Here is a 16,592-nt window from a genome sequence, read left to right as displayed (position 1 = left end):
GCTCATTTTGGTACTTTATCTTCACGTTGACCATCCCTGCAGAAGAAAAAAATCTTGTTATTTTTTTCTGAAATCAGGCAAAAATTAATGCGCGCGCTGATGCCATCCATAAAATCTACTTGCTGTGGCCTTATCATTATTGGCCGACTCAGGAAAGAAAATAACATCCAAAGTTTTAATTGATGTATTCGATGACTAAGATATGATGTCACGTCCAAAAAAGATGCGCCCAACAGGACGTTGACCTCAACTGCTGACCCGTGTATTCTCTACCTACAAGAGTGCGTGCCCGGGCCCAAGGTAAAACCTACAGTAGTCTTTGCACAGGTGTTCAAGGTAAGGTCTCTCTTACACTCACTTCTTTATCGTACGTGATTTCTTATAGGATTATGAGTATTTTCATGGTTAGAATATACATTTTGTGATAGCCAAACATGTAAGTTACCCTTCATTGCATCCACTTTACTGGTAGTAAACGTACTAAAAGTAAAAGTTGTCTTGTTTAGGGATCCAGTGATTATAGGTCATCGAATAGGGATTATCTTTCACAATGGCGATAGATGTATAGGTGGTGATTTTAAAAATGCTCTCTTTGTTTTATGTCACAGAGATATATACTTTTGTTCAATGCACATTGGTGCGTATCATTTCACAATACTTTAATATCATAATTGCCTGGTCATAATTCAATTGTTTGGGGTACGTTTCCTGAGCCGTTAACTGTTGTTAAACATTTACTTTTGCTATTAAGAAAAACGAGTCATGATCATTGTGGTCCTAAATCGCAATTTTTCCTTGCCATGCATTCTTGCTTTAAACCGTTGAACGCACAATTTGTGTAAATTTGTCACAGAAAGTGTTATTAGTTAGCTCCTATATGAATCACATCGTTTTTTCATCAGATTTCCTCAGTTAAAACTGTTTTAGACTAATATGAATTCATAAGTGACAGATTCGGGTGAGATTCTAGATAAAATGACCGCCATGTGGTGTGTTGTTAACACACTGGGCTTTAAACCTATGACACATGATTTGTGACATACCTTGAAAGACGGGTAAACAAGCAGTCCGTGTGCACAGCTGTGGAAAGACCTCATGTAGTCATTGTTTTGTTTGTTAAATGTCTTCAGGGCAGTGAACTTTAGTTGTTGTTTATTCAGTTAGAAAACTTCTTACCTGCTTTTAAAACGTTATTTGGACATGTAGATATTTACAGGACTAGGGCAGAATTAATCAGTATTCCTCTCACGCTTAGTTCTCTTTGCCATTGTATGTTAAACAAATTCAATATCTTACTCTCTTTCGTAAGAATCGAAATAGCATATTATGAGCTACATGTTCCTAAAATCGGTGAAATTGAGCAAAGCAAAACAGTACGACGACGGTGGACATGTTTAAGTTATGACGACTTCTTTTATCTTTTCCTCCCACGTTTTCCACCGAAGAGTTTTGAAATACTTGACGAGCATTTTGGCATTCACAGCCAATCTTTTGTTGTAATTTATTCTGGTTCGATGTTTTCTTATCTCAGGTTGAGTGCACAAGGATTTTCTACATGTTTAACGCACAACCGGTATAACCACCTAAGCCTATGTAAAGAATGCAAGATTCGAATTTGTTCTACTGCTGTTACTAGCTTTCGTGATTCAAATCTTGCTGACGATAGCCACCTCCCTCTCCAGTGGCTTTCTTATCTTGTGTTCATGAAACTAAGTCGAATCGAACATCGAATCGAACGAATTGTACGTAATGATTTACTTCGTTTTCTGAAAAAAAAAATGAACGGATTGGATTTTCAAGGTCAGACATTTGAAATACCGTAAATTCGTTTATTTTAGAGTGGGTCCAATTTCACGATAGTGGAGGGAAGAGTTTTTCGCGTTGTTTTAAATCTGTAATTGTACCAATAGTATTCTTAAGTACAGTAGTGATGCACTAGATGCATGTTCGCAGCGTCATAGAATTACCATAGCCTGTGTTTACACAATCTCTCGCTGGCTGGGGTTAATGACCCCCTACTAGGTGGTGGCAATGGTAAGGCCGGCCGCTAGGAGCGCGATTTTAGACTGTGAAAATAAAAGCACAGCGACGAACATGTAAAGACTTACAGTACTCTCGTCCATTTTTTCCAGCCATGTCAATGTTCAGCAGTTTACCAGATCTTCGCCAGGCGGCGCTAAATCAGACAGCCCGGCCGCTGCTCGACACCACGCCTCGATACGAGCCCTTCCAGACTACGGACCAAGTTCTGAAGGAGAAGCAGGGAAGTCTTCGGTTCGGCTGGTTCGGCTTCACGCCTGACTTCCTACAGTTCTTCAACACTTCAAGATGGCTGCTGTTTTTCATGAGTATCGCTGCCTATGTGGATGTGAGTAGTCTATTTATTGTGATAGTCAAAAATCCTTGAAAATACTGCAAAAGACACCTCACAATCTTACAATCCCTTTCCACAGTATCAAACAAGTGAAACTTACAACAGCGCCGCCTTTTGGTAAAAATAAGAACTTGTTTTCCGTAGTGCACAACTTTTGCTTTCATCCCCGGTATCGTGTCGACCCCGGAGAAACGATTCGAGATGTCGAATTCTCAGAGTGGCTTCATCATCAATCCCCTTTTCCCAGTATCAAACGAGTAAAAACTACGACACCATTTGGTACTATAACTACATAAGTAGCACAATCTCTTGTTTTCCGTAGTGCACAACTTTTGCGTTTATCCCCGGCATCGTGTCTACCCTGGAGAAACGATTCGAGATGTCGAGTTCCCAGAGCGGCTTCATCATCGATCCCTTTTACCTATAGCTAGCACCTGTATCAAACTAGTTACCTACAACATAACAGCGCCGCCTTTTGGTGGCTACAGATATTGCGTTCTCTTGTTTTCCGTAGTGCACAACTTTTGCGTTTATCCCTGGCATCGTGTCTACCTTGGAGAAACGATTCGAGATGTCGAGCTCTCAGAGCGGCTTCATCATCAATCCCTTTTACCAGCATCAAACCACTAAAACGTACAATAGCGCCGCCTTTTGGTGGTTATAAGTACTGCATTGTCTTGTTTTCCGTAGTGCACAACTTTTGCGTTTATCCCCGGCATCGTGTCGACCCTGGAGAAACGGTTCGAGATGTCCAGTTCTCAGAGTGGCTTCATCATCAATCCCTTTTACCTATAGCTAGCACCTGTATCAAACAAGTTACTTACAACAGTGCCTTTGGTGGTTACAAATATTGCGTTCTCTTGTTTTCCGTAGTGCACAACTTTTGCGTTCATTCCCGGTATCGTGTCTACCTTGGAGAAACGATTCGAGATGTCGAGCTCTCAGAGCGGCTTCATCATCAATCCCTTTTACCAGCATCAAACCACTAAAACGTACAATAGCGCCGCCTTTTGGTGGTTATAAGTACTGCATTGTCTTGTTTTCCGTAGTGCACAACTTTTGCGTTCATCCCCGGCATCGTGTCTACCTTGGAGAAACGGTTTGAGATGTCCAACTCTCAGAGCGGCTTCATCATTATTTCCTTTTCCCAGTATCAAACCAGAAAACGTACAACAGCGCCACCATTCGGTAACTATAAGTACTGCAAACTCTTTTCCATAGTGCACAACTTTTGCGTTTATCCCCGGCATCGTGTCTACCTTGGAGAAACGATTCGAGATGTCGAGTTCTCAGAGTGGCTTCATTATCAGCTCCTCACAGATCTTCGCGCTCATCACGGTGCCAATCATCACGCACATCGGCGGGAAGGCTCATAAGGTTGGCCCCTATTGGTTGTCTGTAGTCACGTGATTGTGATGTATTTTTTACTGTCCGCCATGTTAGTTGTACCAAGCCATTAGGAGATCATGAGGAATGTTAAAACTGAGTTCTGTTCTTCAGCACAGCTAGACTGATACATTACTTACTGTGTGTCCAAATCTAGACATTTTCAGGATTTGTCTTTTGGATATATAGAAAGCTTAGCAACACTTTAGGGGACAACTGTGTATTGCAACAACGAAAATTTCACTACTTTGTATAGTTACCATCAAAAAGACGGTTACGTGTCCTTTGTTAATGAATTTCAGCGTTGCTCATCTGTTTGTTTGCAAGTTTGTTTGAGGGTGGATAGCATAACTATTTAAGTTGTCAATGGATATTTTATATAGAATTTGGCGAGTACAAAGCTGTCAGCAAAAAAAAAAAACTATATGTATTACTGGACTTCCTAGCGACTTTTCATGGTACTGCAGCATAGCTTTCTATGTCTGTCTGTGTTCCTAATGTCATTTCGCATTCACTTTTTAAGGGCAAGTTGATCGGCATTGGAGTCTTAATGTTCGGGATTGGTGCCTTTCTGTTTGCATCTCCACACTACTGGACAGGTAATCTTAGAAAATTCTATTTTGGACTTTGTTTTATTTCTTAATTACCTAGTAAAAGGCTGAATAATTTGCACGAAAAGCTCTTAGAAGCCTGCCGTGACATAATTATTTGCTACCAAATTGCGTTTATCTAATGTAGACGAGGGAAAACATTCGGGTCATTGATGTGACTAACATGAAACAAAAAGCCTGAGGCGCAGCGTGTTTCAGGTGTAGCCCATTTAACTCGGCAAAAATACTAGTAACAGAATCATGTTGAGCATACATCATTTCTGCAAGCAGATCGGGCAAATAGAGAAAACTGTGCACGATCATTCGAAGCCCCCCTCCCCATCCCACACAGCATAACAGCATCAAACACACTCAAAAAATGAGAAAAGCCTTACCGTTTGCAGTTAGGCCCGAATCTCGCTCTGGTACGTTGATTGAGGATTTTAATAGTCAACCAACAGCGCGAAGAAACAATGCCAGCAGCCCATGCCCATCCTCAAAAATGCCTTTTTAGCGCCATCCCGTTCAAATTAGGTACAGATTGACCGCACAGTAACGTAACTAATGCAGCGTAACTGTACTGCCATCGTTTAGAGTTTTGTGCAACGATAACTTAAAATCAAAATGTTAACAGTAATGATATCTATCGTTTTTTTAAAACAACGAGAGTAAAGGCACGATGTTAGAACAAGGTTCGTCTATATCATAATTGTATCACTACGTAGTCACGTTTTGCTGTCATGCCACGTTTGACCTTTGTACCTGCACCGATCAGCTGACCTCTTTACCAGCTGACCCAACATGGCGCTGATTGAGTTATAATTCGTTAAAGGCGCCCAGAGCAGTTTTTAGTGCATTAAAATTGGGGATATTCTGGATGAGACAATCGGTACGATATTGACATTTACTTCACCATTCTACCACATTTGTGTCATTATTTCGTACTTTCAGCGTTTAAAAGGACGCACAAACATGCCGCAAACGGACCCCTTTGATTTATTATATCCTACAATAAATCAGCACAGGATCGAGCCACTGACGGTTTCCCGTCGGTACTTTTCGGAGATTTTCGAACGCATGAGGTCATCGAGCGAATTGAATCTGATTCGCCCGTTCGCAAATCGAAACTTTATTCGAACTAGTGACGACATTTCCGGAAGCGTTCGGGATTCATTTGTCATGTTCGCGTGCGTTCCGAAAATTTGAAATAATGGCACGTGTAGCGCTCAGATTTTCAATAAGTTCTCACCACCCAACGACGTCTCATCTTTGCTCAATAAATGTCGATATGCAATGAGATAGTGTTATTTAACCTTACTGTGTGTAAAAATGTCTTGAAAATTAAATTTCAAAAGACTCAAAAACTGCTCTGGGCGCCTTTAAATTATCTTGAACTCCATCAATAACTATTTATGGATTGTATTTAAATCAATGCTTGACAATTTGGGTGGTTTCCTTTTATCTGGAAGATGACAACATTCTAAAAATTGTGTTGGTAACAAATAGTAAGTAAGCACGTTCTTACTATTGGACTCGTCTGAAATATTATTTTTCTATTCAACATGACCAAAATGTTCTCACCTTACAACAATAGCATTTCTGCTGTGTAATACATCTTTCTCACGCGGCGGCCATGATAGATCGAAGATGAGGTCAATGAGGCAAACAGACAAAACTTATTTCTAAAATCAGGTCCCATTTAGTTTTCCCCCAAACCACACAATTTTTATAATACAAGATGGAATAATAAATATTACAAGTAGTGTTATGCACTGAAAGATGTAGCAATTTAGAGTAGTGTACACTGATCTCATAGTCCCGTGGGAGATGCAAAACAAAAACATAATAATGAAAATTTTTGACGGGTTTGCATCCATTCACTTATTGGTCGCTTTCCTAATTCGCAGGTTATCATTGACTTCTAATTATGATGGACAGTCTTTTGTTTGCCGCATTGAACTCGTTTTAGATCTATCATGGCCGCCGCGTGAGAAAGGTGTATTCCGATATCCGTTATTTGGTGTACTGTGTAGAATAAATGTTTAAGTCCGTGATATCTTACTTACTAGGACCGTACAAAGCACCTGGTGGAAGTTACGTCATGAACATGACGTCATCGACGATGCCCAACACTCTGTGCCAATCCTCGACCAATGGCAGCTCTCCTGAACAATGTGGAGGATCCACCCAAAGGTCGGTTGACATAAACCAGCATTGTTCATACTTATAATCATCAATGAATGAATGGGGAACGCGTACCTTTTATGGAAGCGGGAGGCCAGAATTTCTGATCTATTGGCTTCTAATATACCTGTGTTCAGGAATAACATTCATATGTTTCTTCTGAAACAATTTTCTGCATTGATTGCACTGTATCGTCTTGGAAAGTTTTGACGGTAGTTCCTCTGAATATTTTTACAGCTACAGCAACCTGAGCAACTACCTGTACGTGTTCGTGGTGGCTCAGTTCTTCCTGTGCCTGTGTGGAGGCCCCATGTTCACTGTGGGGGTCGCCTATCTGGACGAGAACGTCAAGAAGAAGGTTTCTGGACTTTATGTTGGTAAGTCGTGTTCCTAATAAACCTGTCACATTATCCACGATCTTCGGGCGTATCGATGGAAGATCGGGACAAACAGAGGGTTGCGCGTATTTTTCACCTGATAACCATCCCTGCCACATATGTAATCCAAACTTTTAATCTTGAAAAATTGTTGTGCAATAAAGTTATCATTATAAGGCTCAGGCGATTGCCGCAGAATCGTCCTCCGATCGATTTTCGCCAAATGTGACAGAGACAGTAAGATCCTACCAGATAACCATCGCTCTGCGACATCGCTACAAATAGGAAGTGTGTAGTCCCAGGGTCTATGATTGGAATATCATATAATGTGAAATGTGAAAATGTGACAGAAAAGACAACAAGCGCATTAAGACTCGTTTCTTATACATATGTATGGAATTCGTTATGCGGTCTGTTAAAGTGTAGGCTGTATGCACATTGATTACAGCGAGGTCGCCCCCAAGTGGAATAGGTTTCTTTGTCCTATATCACCGTTGCCCTGTACCTCTTCATTTAATTCATTCTTTTAATGACTCACTCACTCACTCACGCATTCAGTAACTCTCCTTCGACCACTCATTCACTCAATCACACTTGTATCTAGCTACATGTCCATCCATCTAGCTATCTATCTAGCGATATCCATCTATTATCTACCTAATTTCTATATATTTATCCATCCATCTATCTATCTATCTATCTATCTATCTATCTATGAAATATCTAAAGTCTTGAACGTACCATGTTTTGTCCCATTCCACAGCTGTCCTGTACACAGTAGCCTGTGTTGGCCCAACTATCGGCTTTCTTGTGATCGGCCAACTCCTGAGCCTGTATGTGGAGTGGCCCAGCGAGGATGGATATTCGTAAGTCAATTTTTCCATCGAGCAGATGTCAGGATGTAAAATCATGGTTATCTTTTTTATGTGTGTCGTCAGACGTACGTTGGTTTCACGGATTCCAAGTAAGGCCATGTTGATTTGATTATATGGATGACGTCCTCCGGGAACTCCAAAACTGATGCGAGCGAGCGAATAAAAAAAAAGTTTGGCCAAAAAAAAAAAGTTGCCTTCAGTATGAAATCAAAGTGGCCAGGAAGGTTGAACATAGGACTAAACACACATAGTATGGTATACCATGATCCTCTGGACCTGAATTTTCTGTACTGGTACCTCCCCCAACCAACAATAGATTTTTTTCTTCTTTCCGTCCTTTCACATCTTATTCTTTGACTTTAGATTCATTTTGACATTCTATATATGGCATTAGTTATCTGTTTTCTGATACTTTTTTTTCAATCTACGGAATATTTGTGCTCATTTTACAGCTGCTTTGCACAATTTATTGTGTGGTCGAAAACTTTTTTTTTTTTTTTGGAAATGGCCGAAAATTGGTGCGAGCGCGGATGTCATCCATATAATCAAATCAACGTGGCCTAACTAACTAACTCTCCCCGTCTCCCCGACTCTCACTCACTGACCAGGGCCCATCCGGCCAGCTTTCGAGAACGAAAAGTACAAAAAAAGACACTAAACTATACAAGATCTAAAGAGAATAGTCGTGGGCATTATTTGTGTATAATTTTACGTAAACATGTCTATACTTTCGTTTCAACAAACAGCCCGGCAGGACCCCAGTTTAAAATGTAACGTTAGCCTAGGCCTAAGCAGCGCACATTTCTTTAATGTTAACATGTGCTTATGATGTTAAAGATTTTTTTTTTGTTCATTCGGTTCCATTTCATTTATTTCAGGGCCGGGCTTACGCCCTGGGACCCACGGTGGGTAGGAAACTGGTGGCTTGGGTTCCCTGTATTGGGTGTTCTGGCTATCCTCGTCGCAATTCCACTATTGGCTTTTCCGAAGAAGCTGCCAGGTATGTGCGATTTGGTCTAACTACACACAATAACTTATTTTTGTGCATTATAAATTGTTGGTTATGCTGAGGTCAACCTTTCTTACGCACGAAAAACATGTATTGTTGGTTACAAATTGGCGTGTTTGTTTGCCTTGTTGAGCGTCCTGATGGTTACAGGTTGTTTCGCAACAATGTCAGTTCGCAACAATGTCAGTTCGCAACAATGTCAGTTCGCAACAATGTCAGTTCGCAACAATGTCAGTTCGCAACAATGTCAGTTCGCAACAGTCAGTTCGCAACAGTCAGTTCGCAACAAGGCAAGTCTTTTCGCAACAAAGTACGAGTCGTTTCGCAACATTTGAATGTTATTCATCTTAAAGTTGATAGCCTAATAGTGTTAGAAATCATATTCCTAACATAATCATACTCGTACCTGTGCACGCGTATGAAACTCTACCGCCCAGCGTATGAAAATCAGCGGGCTGTCAGGTCCATGCGGCCACCATGTTCCTCTGCCCGCGGCCACCGGGGTTGTCTTTCGCATCCGGTAAGATTTTTATGCGGAAGGAGTATAATTATGTTAGGAATACGATTTCTAACAATATTAGGCTATCAAGATTAATTGCATTCAAATGTTGCGAAACTATTTGCACCTTGTTGCGAAAAGACTTGCCTTGTTGCGAACTGACTGTTGCGAACTGACATTGTTGCGAAGCAACCTGTTACCGCCCTGATCAGTTGTGTGAATATTGCAAAATGACAATGTGTTAGGCGGATTCTCTGTCTTAGTGATGTTGTTAGATACTTGAAGAATTGGAAGCTTGCTTTGGCCTTGGTTCAATGTTGTAGACAAGGAGGGATGGCTCTCGGGTGAATGAAGTATGATTTGACGACTCTGGGCTACATCCACACAGTAGTCACGGGTTCGAAACCGCTGATTTTTCACCATGTTGTGCCCTTGGGAAAGGCACTTAACACGATTTTCATCACTTCACTCAGATGAATATTGAGTTAGCTTCGGTTAGGGCCCTACCTCGTATAGGACGTTAAATTGTTAAAGATCCCACCCCATTTATCAAAAAAAGAGGGGGTCCTTCCCGGTGTGAGTGGTTCAAACCTCACAGTCCTGTGGCCGGACCTGGGACAATTAATATCGTATTGAGGTTACCTGAGTGGCGCCGAATGGCAGCTAGCTTCAGACCCATGCGAATTAGCCCCGCCTATCGTAATCTCCTCGCAATTCAGTCCCTGGCTAGGCTGCGAAGAGAGGGTAGTGGGGCCACTCAATAACTAATAACTAATACTGTCAGGTCGTTAGTGGTACTCATTTCTAAATTTTACTTGAATATGCTTTTAGGTTCTGAGGAGTTGGAAGAAGAAGAAGAGGAGCTGCCGACAAAAGCTGACTTGATCAAGGCCGAAGAAGACGAAGGAGGCGTCTGCTCCAAGGGAAGGACCGTAGAGGGCTTAAAGGACCTTCTAAGATCTATCATGGATCTTATCAAGAGTTACTCCTTTTCTCTACTCACCCTCGGAGGTAAGAGACTTCTTTGACCTTATATATATATTAATATATATAATAAGATTTCCTTTTCAAATTTGATCAGAACGACACAAATTTGTAGATATTATTCTTAGCTATTTCTATGGTTGTATATGCAATGCTAAAAATACCCAATCGTGGATCTGTTATCATCTAGATCAATGCAATCCATTATTTGTTTTTTCAAATATTACAGCATTTTAGGTGGATGTAGGAATTTGTTTTGAACCTCACAGAAAACGTATAGCAAAAGGAACCATTGCCATGACCTCTAGATAGCTAGCCCTGTGCTACACAACGCTCATCTGTACAATATAGCGCAATTTTAACATACATTAAAGAATGATTCAATCTGAATGATGATGTTTCTTGTTGTTTCAGTGTCCATCGACGCCTTGGCATATATGGGACTTTTCGCCTTCGCACCAAAAGTGTGCGAGCTGCTTTTCGGCCTTTCCGTCATGTCATCCTCTACGTACTTTGGTAAGTGCCCTACACGTGCGCCATCTTCTCAAATGATTCTTATAGACTGGTTTATTGATTAAAAACTCCTGGCAGCCAAAAGGCTGAATTGTAAGATTCACAATTACAAAGTTTTCTTTTTACAAACACTACAGGTAAAATACATCAATCAACTTATACACATTTGTTGCCAATTTACAACATTATAAGATACAATAATCATTACACATAGATGCTAAATAAAAGTTATTTACTGCTGTTCAAGAGCTTGACAATATACGGTAATGGACTTTGGGCATAACGTTTTTAAAGTTCTTCAATTCTTATCAACAATCCGAGATAGGTATAGCTGATGTTGTGACCGCATACATGTTCATACACAGTGCAAAAAAGAAAAACTATTAGGTGAACACGGAGGTGATTAGTGCAAAACTATATGATTTATCGATATTCACTTGTAGGGTTGTCCATGGTCCCCGGAGCGGCGCTTGGCTCCTTGCTTGGCGGGTTCATCAGTAAGAAGATTGGAGTGAACAGTAAGAGGCTGTTGCTGTATGTTTTCGTCAGCTTCGTGGTCTCAAGCCTACCAGCGTTTGTGTTCCTGATGCACTGTCCAGAGCCGCACAAGGCTTATGTCAGCATAGACAACGTTAACAGGTGAGCTACAAACCATTTGTATGGTACAAAGAGACTTCCAAATATACAACGGTTTCTTGGTTATTTGTTTTTGGATTGATTATGGTAATCGTTGGTAAGTTGATTTTCAGGCTGAAATATAGTGGCCATGTGCACATGTGCAGTTGTGGTATGTTGTGGTCGGAGGAGATAAAGCACAGCAAGGGGCCTTAGACGGTCTGCCTAAATACCACAAACGACTCGGAAATACCACAAACGACCACAAACGACTCTAAATGTCTCCAGAGCGCCGAACAAGGTCTTTGACCCATATACACTGCATATTAGAGTCGTTTGTGGTCGTTTGTGGTATTTCCGAGTCGTTTGTGGTAGTTTGTGGTATTTAGGCACACCCGGCCTTAGACTATGATTTGGGACCACAATGCATATGTACGCTTTTCAAAACTGTGAAAAATAACTAAACTAATATACAGACATATGAATGTAAAGGGGTGTACATTTGTGACGACTTAGTTTCCTCTAACAGGTGCAATCCTTGATGAGATAATATGATGAACAATCATTATAATCGATCATATGGAAGCTCGTCTGTGTTGGTATAGTAATCATTAGTACAAACCTAAACTTTCTTTTAGCACAAAAGTACACAAAGATCAAATTTTCAACGACCAATGTCGTCTCTTCTGGATCAATAGTGAAGTCCAATCACTTCAAAAAATAAACTCGTGCACGTGATAGTTACGGACACGTGATCTTATTAACACGTGAACACGTGCCGCTAACTAAGTTTGCTAACCTTACCGCCATCTTGTTTCTCCAGCATGGCCTGCTCTAGCTCCTGCGCCTGCGCAGACAGTCTGCACGACCCGGTGTGCGGAGAGAACGGTGTGCAGTACCAGTCTCCCTGCCATGCCGGCTGTACCGCTTTGAACTATACCACCATGGTGAGTTCTCATTGTTTCAATCCATATCAAGGTTCATGGTGAGGATGTGCTGTCGTGATACATTGTGGTCTAGGTCAAAGTTCAATATCCATTCGCCAGTAAGCGATTTCCACTTGTCTGTACCGCTTTTAACTACTAGTATACTACCATGGTACCATGGTGAGTACGCGCTGTTGTATATCAATTTACAGTCACGTGAGTATTACGTCATTCATAGTCCGCCATATTGATTGGTTAAAGAAGTGGCGAAGGCTTTTAAATTTAGCTGAATTATCTATACTTTAATCATTTAATTAATTAGCATATCTTGAAATATTTTCAAACGTTTCATTTATCATCGATTGGTAACATTCTATCAACTTGTCTCTTGTTTAGCTATTGATCTTAAAAAGTGCTCAATCGTTCTTGCCCAATGAATGTTTTCTTGCCAAACTGATAATATAGGTAAGATTGCAGTGTCATGGATAACATTGTACTTGTTTGTTTGTTTAAATGTTTGTTCTTTTTTGTCCATCAGATTTACTCCGACTGCAGCTGTATACCAGCCGGTGGGATGCAGAGCAACTTCACTACAGACGTGACGTCATTTGCTGCCCAAGGCGCATGCGCGAGGAAGTGTGAATCTTACGTCCTGCCCGTGTTCTTTGTCTCCCTGTTTGTCATGGGCTTCATCGGTTCAACCGCCGGACCGCCCTTTACGGCGGTGACATTGAGGTAATTATAGAAATAAACAATTCTCTCTAATTTTAAAATTGTAATTGAAAGACGTAACCATAAACTTGAAAAAAATCCCCTTTAGATTTGATACAACGCCTGGTAGATTTGCTGCATAGGCTAGGGTGCAAAGTTGAATAAAATGTGCTTGATAAATATAGATAAGCCACCTTACATTGAAGGGATTATAGGTAAGGTCGTTCCCTGACTGTACCAACAATATCCAGTGGCTAGCATGTGATGGTTTACAAGTTAGGGTTTTAAACTGTAATAGTAGACCACAATACATCACACTCCGCATGTGCAGTTGGAAATGTGATATGGCTTTTTATGACGTTCACATCTCCCCCTTGTTAGTGCCATAGTTTCATTGAATGGCTAAAGCGGCTTTTTATGTAATGTGGTTTCATTTATTTGTTTTCCAATGCAGGCTTGTCCCGCCAAAGCTACGTTCGTTTGGACTTGGGATGCAGTGGACACTCATGCGAATCCTTGGTAAGTAACTCCTAAACGAAGTTTCAAACTCTCTTTTAAGATATTTAGTCGGCTAAATTGGCAAATTTAAATTTAAATTGGCTAATTTTTTATCATTAATGAATTACGAAAGAATGGAGCCGCAACGAACATTGATAGATGGGCATGAAAGAATTCTAAATCTGATTTTTGGGGGTCATATGGATGACGTCATCAGGTTTTATTGCCCCTAATATTTGTCTATGAGAAAATGCAGCACTTGGTACATACCACTGCAATGAAGCCATGTTTTATATGTGCAAGATGATGAAAGCTACAAACTCACGTTTGCGCCAATTGATATCTTCGAATGATCTGTCGTTGATATTAAGAAAATAATTGTTGAAGAGGTTCATCAGCCACGCATGTACACAGTTACTACCAATTTTCTTCCTACAGTGACTGTTAACGTTAGTACAAACCTCCAAATTTTCGATGTCAGACAGCACATCTTTCAATAAGAAAATAATTGATTCAACGTCGTTTACGAAAACAGGCATGACGATGTTTTGACCGAGTGTTTTCACGACACTTTACAGGTATGATTCCCGGACCCATTGTTTACGGCCGCGCCATGGACAACGCGTGCCTACAGTGGCAGACGTCCTGTGGCCAACGGGGTGCCTGTCTAGTTTACGACAGCCGAAAAGTGGGCCTGTTCGTGTTTGGGCTGGGATTTGGGCTAAGAACTGTGGGCGTGGCTTTATGTTTCCTGTCTTACTTAGTGTGCAAACCAACACCTGAAGACGGACCCGAAAATGATGAAGAGAAAAATGGTCTAAAACTAGAAAAAGAAGTTAAAGCTTGAGTAGCTTGACATAAGTGTCATTTGATGACGTCGAACCAGTGTTTTGATTGCATTTTTCCACTGAGTTGTTTCGCATTAAAATTGTTTTTCTTCTCGCATATTGATTCTAAATTTTCAATTTGAAATGAACAACTTTATACACAATAACAACTTTTGAACCATAGCTACATGTTTGATACAAGCATATACGCATGTATGTTTACGCTTGTTGTTTTACTAGGGGTAGCATCTAACGCCATTTACAAAGCTCAAGTGTAATTTTTCAAACTGATGCGTCAGGAATATATATATATGCTAGTGAGATGCTTGTTTATTGATCGTTGATATGTGAAACTATGCAATCTCCAATAGGAGTACAAAATATATCCTATATACTATAAGATATATATTCTATATACTATCATATATAAAACATTTAGTTTAAAGTCTGACTAATTGAAAAGGCCAAGCCAAAGTGCATATAAACATTACAGGATAGTTGTAAATTGTCAATCTCAAATACGCTCCAAACCTTGGCTACAATTCATCACCTTGGCTGCAATTCATATGCTCTTAAGCTTATCATATCCTTAAACATATCATTTCCGATAAAATGTAACTATAGGCCATTGAACCTGACATTTCTGTAGATATTCGACTAACATATAGGATATATCCTTCAATAGTAAAGATAACGATGCCTTTCACGCTTGGTGTCGTAAGCTACGTTTGACGGTGGCCCACAAAGACAACTGTTGGCCTGTACGACGAATCTTGTCTTTGTAGGCTACCGTAAAGTATAAGGTGTGATTGTTTAAAGGGTATATCAACCTGTTATAACCTATTACTTAAGATTATATATGATTCAGGGGAAAACGATATTCTGGGTAATTACGTAAATCTAATGAAATCAGGAAAAGTGAGGCATATTGAAGAGTTGCTCCTAACAAGGTTAGAAATCATCAAGATATTTTTTTACTGTAAAACGGTCTTTCGTATTAATGTTAACCACTGTATGATTTGAAATGGCTGCCATAATGTATTGCATCATTTAACCAATTAATGTATCTAAAATGTAAGGCGAATAAATCAGGGGATAAAACCACCATATATTGTTATGTTTCAATTTTTATTCAAATTCCCATTTCATTCACAATATCTAAGATGAAATTCACAACACCAACAGTAACAAAATAAACTAGCTGGAAATAATACAGAATTGCTAAAAGCAGACGGATCAAATACAATACCTCCAAGGTAGCCTACTTCATTGGCCCCATGACCTAAAATGTAAGTTTGTTTGTTTGTTTGTTTGAACCTTTATTTATTAATGAGAAGCTGAAATCGGCCAACAGGCCGCTTTTCATTGAGGTCATGAGGGAGTTAAGGGTCAGATAAAATATAACAGATTTTAACAAATGACTAGTTTTAACAAATGACTATTTCTACTACCTTTGAACTAAACACCCTGTCACTCCCACCAGTCTAACCTTTGTTGGGACACCATCTTCTCACTTACATTCCGGATCCGTCACTCTATCGTATTCGAATAGCTACAAGCACACACCACAAAAATTGTAAACATAATACATAGACAAACCTTACATATAGACGGAAGAATAGATGTAGAATAAAATTCAATCAGATATTCTATTTCCAAAACGTAAAATAATGCGTTTAGTAACGATAATTACTTAAGTACTTTATTGAAAATTATTGCCCGAATCCTTGTTAGTAAAGAAAAGATATACAATGAACTTAAACACTACATGACATATCAATAATCATACCTCGTTATTGTATATTATTTATACCGATTTCAACAAAAAAATCATCATTCGTAAATACTTTCATCAGGTTGGTTAATATAGAATACAACACGGTGTACTCCGTATCACCCGAGGTATCAGCCCGACCCGCGGGAGGGCTGGGACCGGTTTTATTTATGTCATACCCACCTGAGAAAACCCATGTTTTGATGCGAAATGCGCCAGAAGTTGAACAAATTTGGTGCCCTCGAACAAAAAGTGTTGCAACAGCAATGTTCCAACGTCCGAATCAGGTATTCGAATTGCCAACCGTGCCGTATTTGGCCCGTTTGAAATGGTTCGATTTACTCGAAGGAAGGCTGTGTGATACGCCTTTCGAACCTGTGCGATACAGAAGTTATGGCCCGGTCCGGAACACCCGTATCGAACTTTTTCACGTCGCAGGTATGACATGAA

At 40.1% G+C, this 16,592-nt stretch overlaps 1 protein-coding gene across 1 annotated transcript; it reads left to right on the top strand.

Annotated features, from left to right (window-relative positions):
- Positions 1-202: 202 nt before the first annotated feature.
- Positions 203-15,469, top strand: LOC118404715 (solute carrier organic anion transporter family member 4A1-like). The gene is made up of 15 exons (XM_035803982.1): positions 203-336; positions 2,133-2,368; positions 3,596-3,751; positions 4,284-4,359; positions 6,420-6,543; positions 6,772-6,911; positions 7,675-7,777; positions 8,665-8,786; positions 10,126-10,305; positions 10,693-10,794; positions 11,235-11,430; positions 12,230-12,353; positions 12,871-13,067; positions 13,498-13,562; positions 14,120-15,469. Exons 2-15 carry the CDS (start codon positions 2,135-2,137, stop codon positions 14,386-14,388), a joined length of 2,088 nt encoding a protein of 695 aa, XP_035659875.1. The 5' UTR covers positions 203-336; positions 2,133-2,134; the 3' UTR covers positions 14,389-15,469.
- Positions 15,470-16,592: the final 1,123 nt, after the last annotated feature.

The sequence above is a fragment of the Branchiostoma floridae genome, chromosome 17 (assembly GCF_000003815.2).
Source record: "Branchiostoma floridae strain S238N-H82 chromosome 17, Bfl_VNyyK, whole genome shotgun sequence".
NCBI classification, from domain to species: Eukaryota; Metazoa; Chordata; class Leptocardii; order Amphioxiformes; family Branchiostomatidae; genus Branchiostoma; species Branchiostoma floridae.
The sequence above is the reverse complement of the archived record's forward strand: the minus strand, read 5'-3'. Positions and strand labels throughout refer to the sequence as shown.

Bases quoted from the DNA above. Each gene is read 5' to 3' on its own strand.
- LOC118404715 (XM_035803982.1), top strand. From the start codon at position 2,135: ATGTCAATGTTCAGCAGTTTACCAGATCTTCGCCAGGCGGCGCTAAAT. The intron at 3,752-4,283 runs GTTGGCCCCTAT...TCACTTTTTAAG, and splicing joins TCGGCGGGAAGGCTCATAAG to GGCAAGTTGATCGGCATTGG. The intron at 6,544-6,771 runs GTCGGTTGACAT...ATATTTTTACAG, and splicing joins TGTGGAGGATCCACCCAAAG to CTACAGCAACCTGAGCAACT.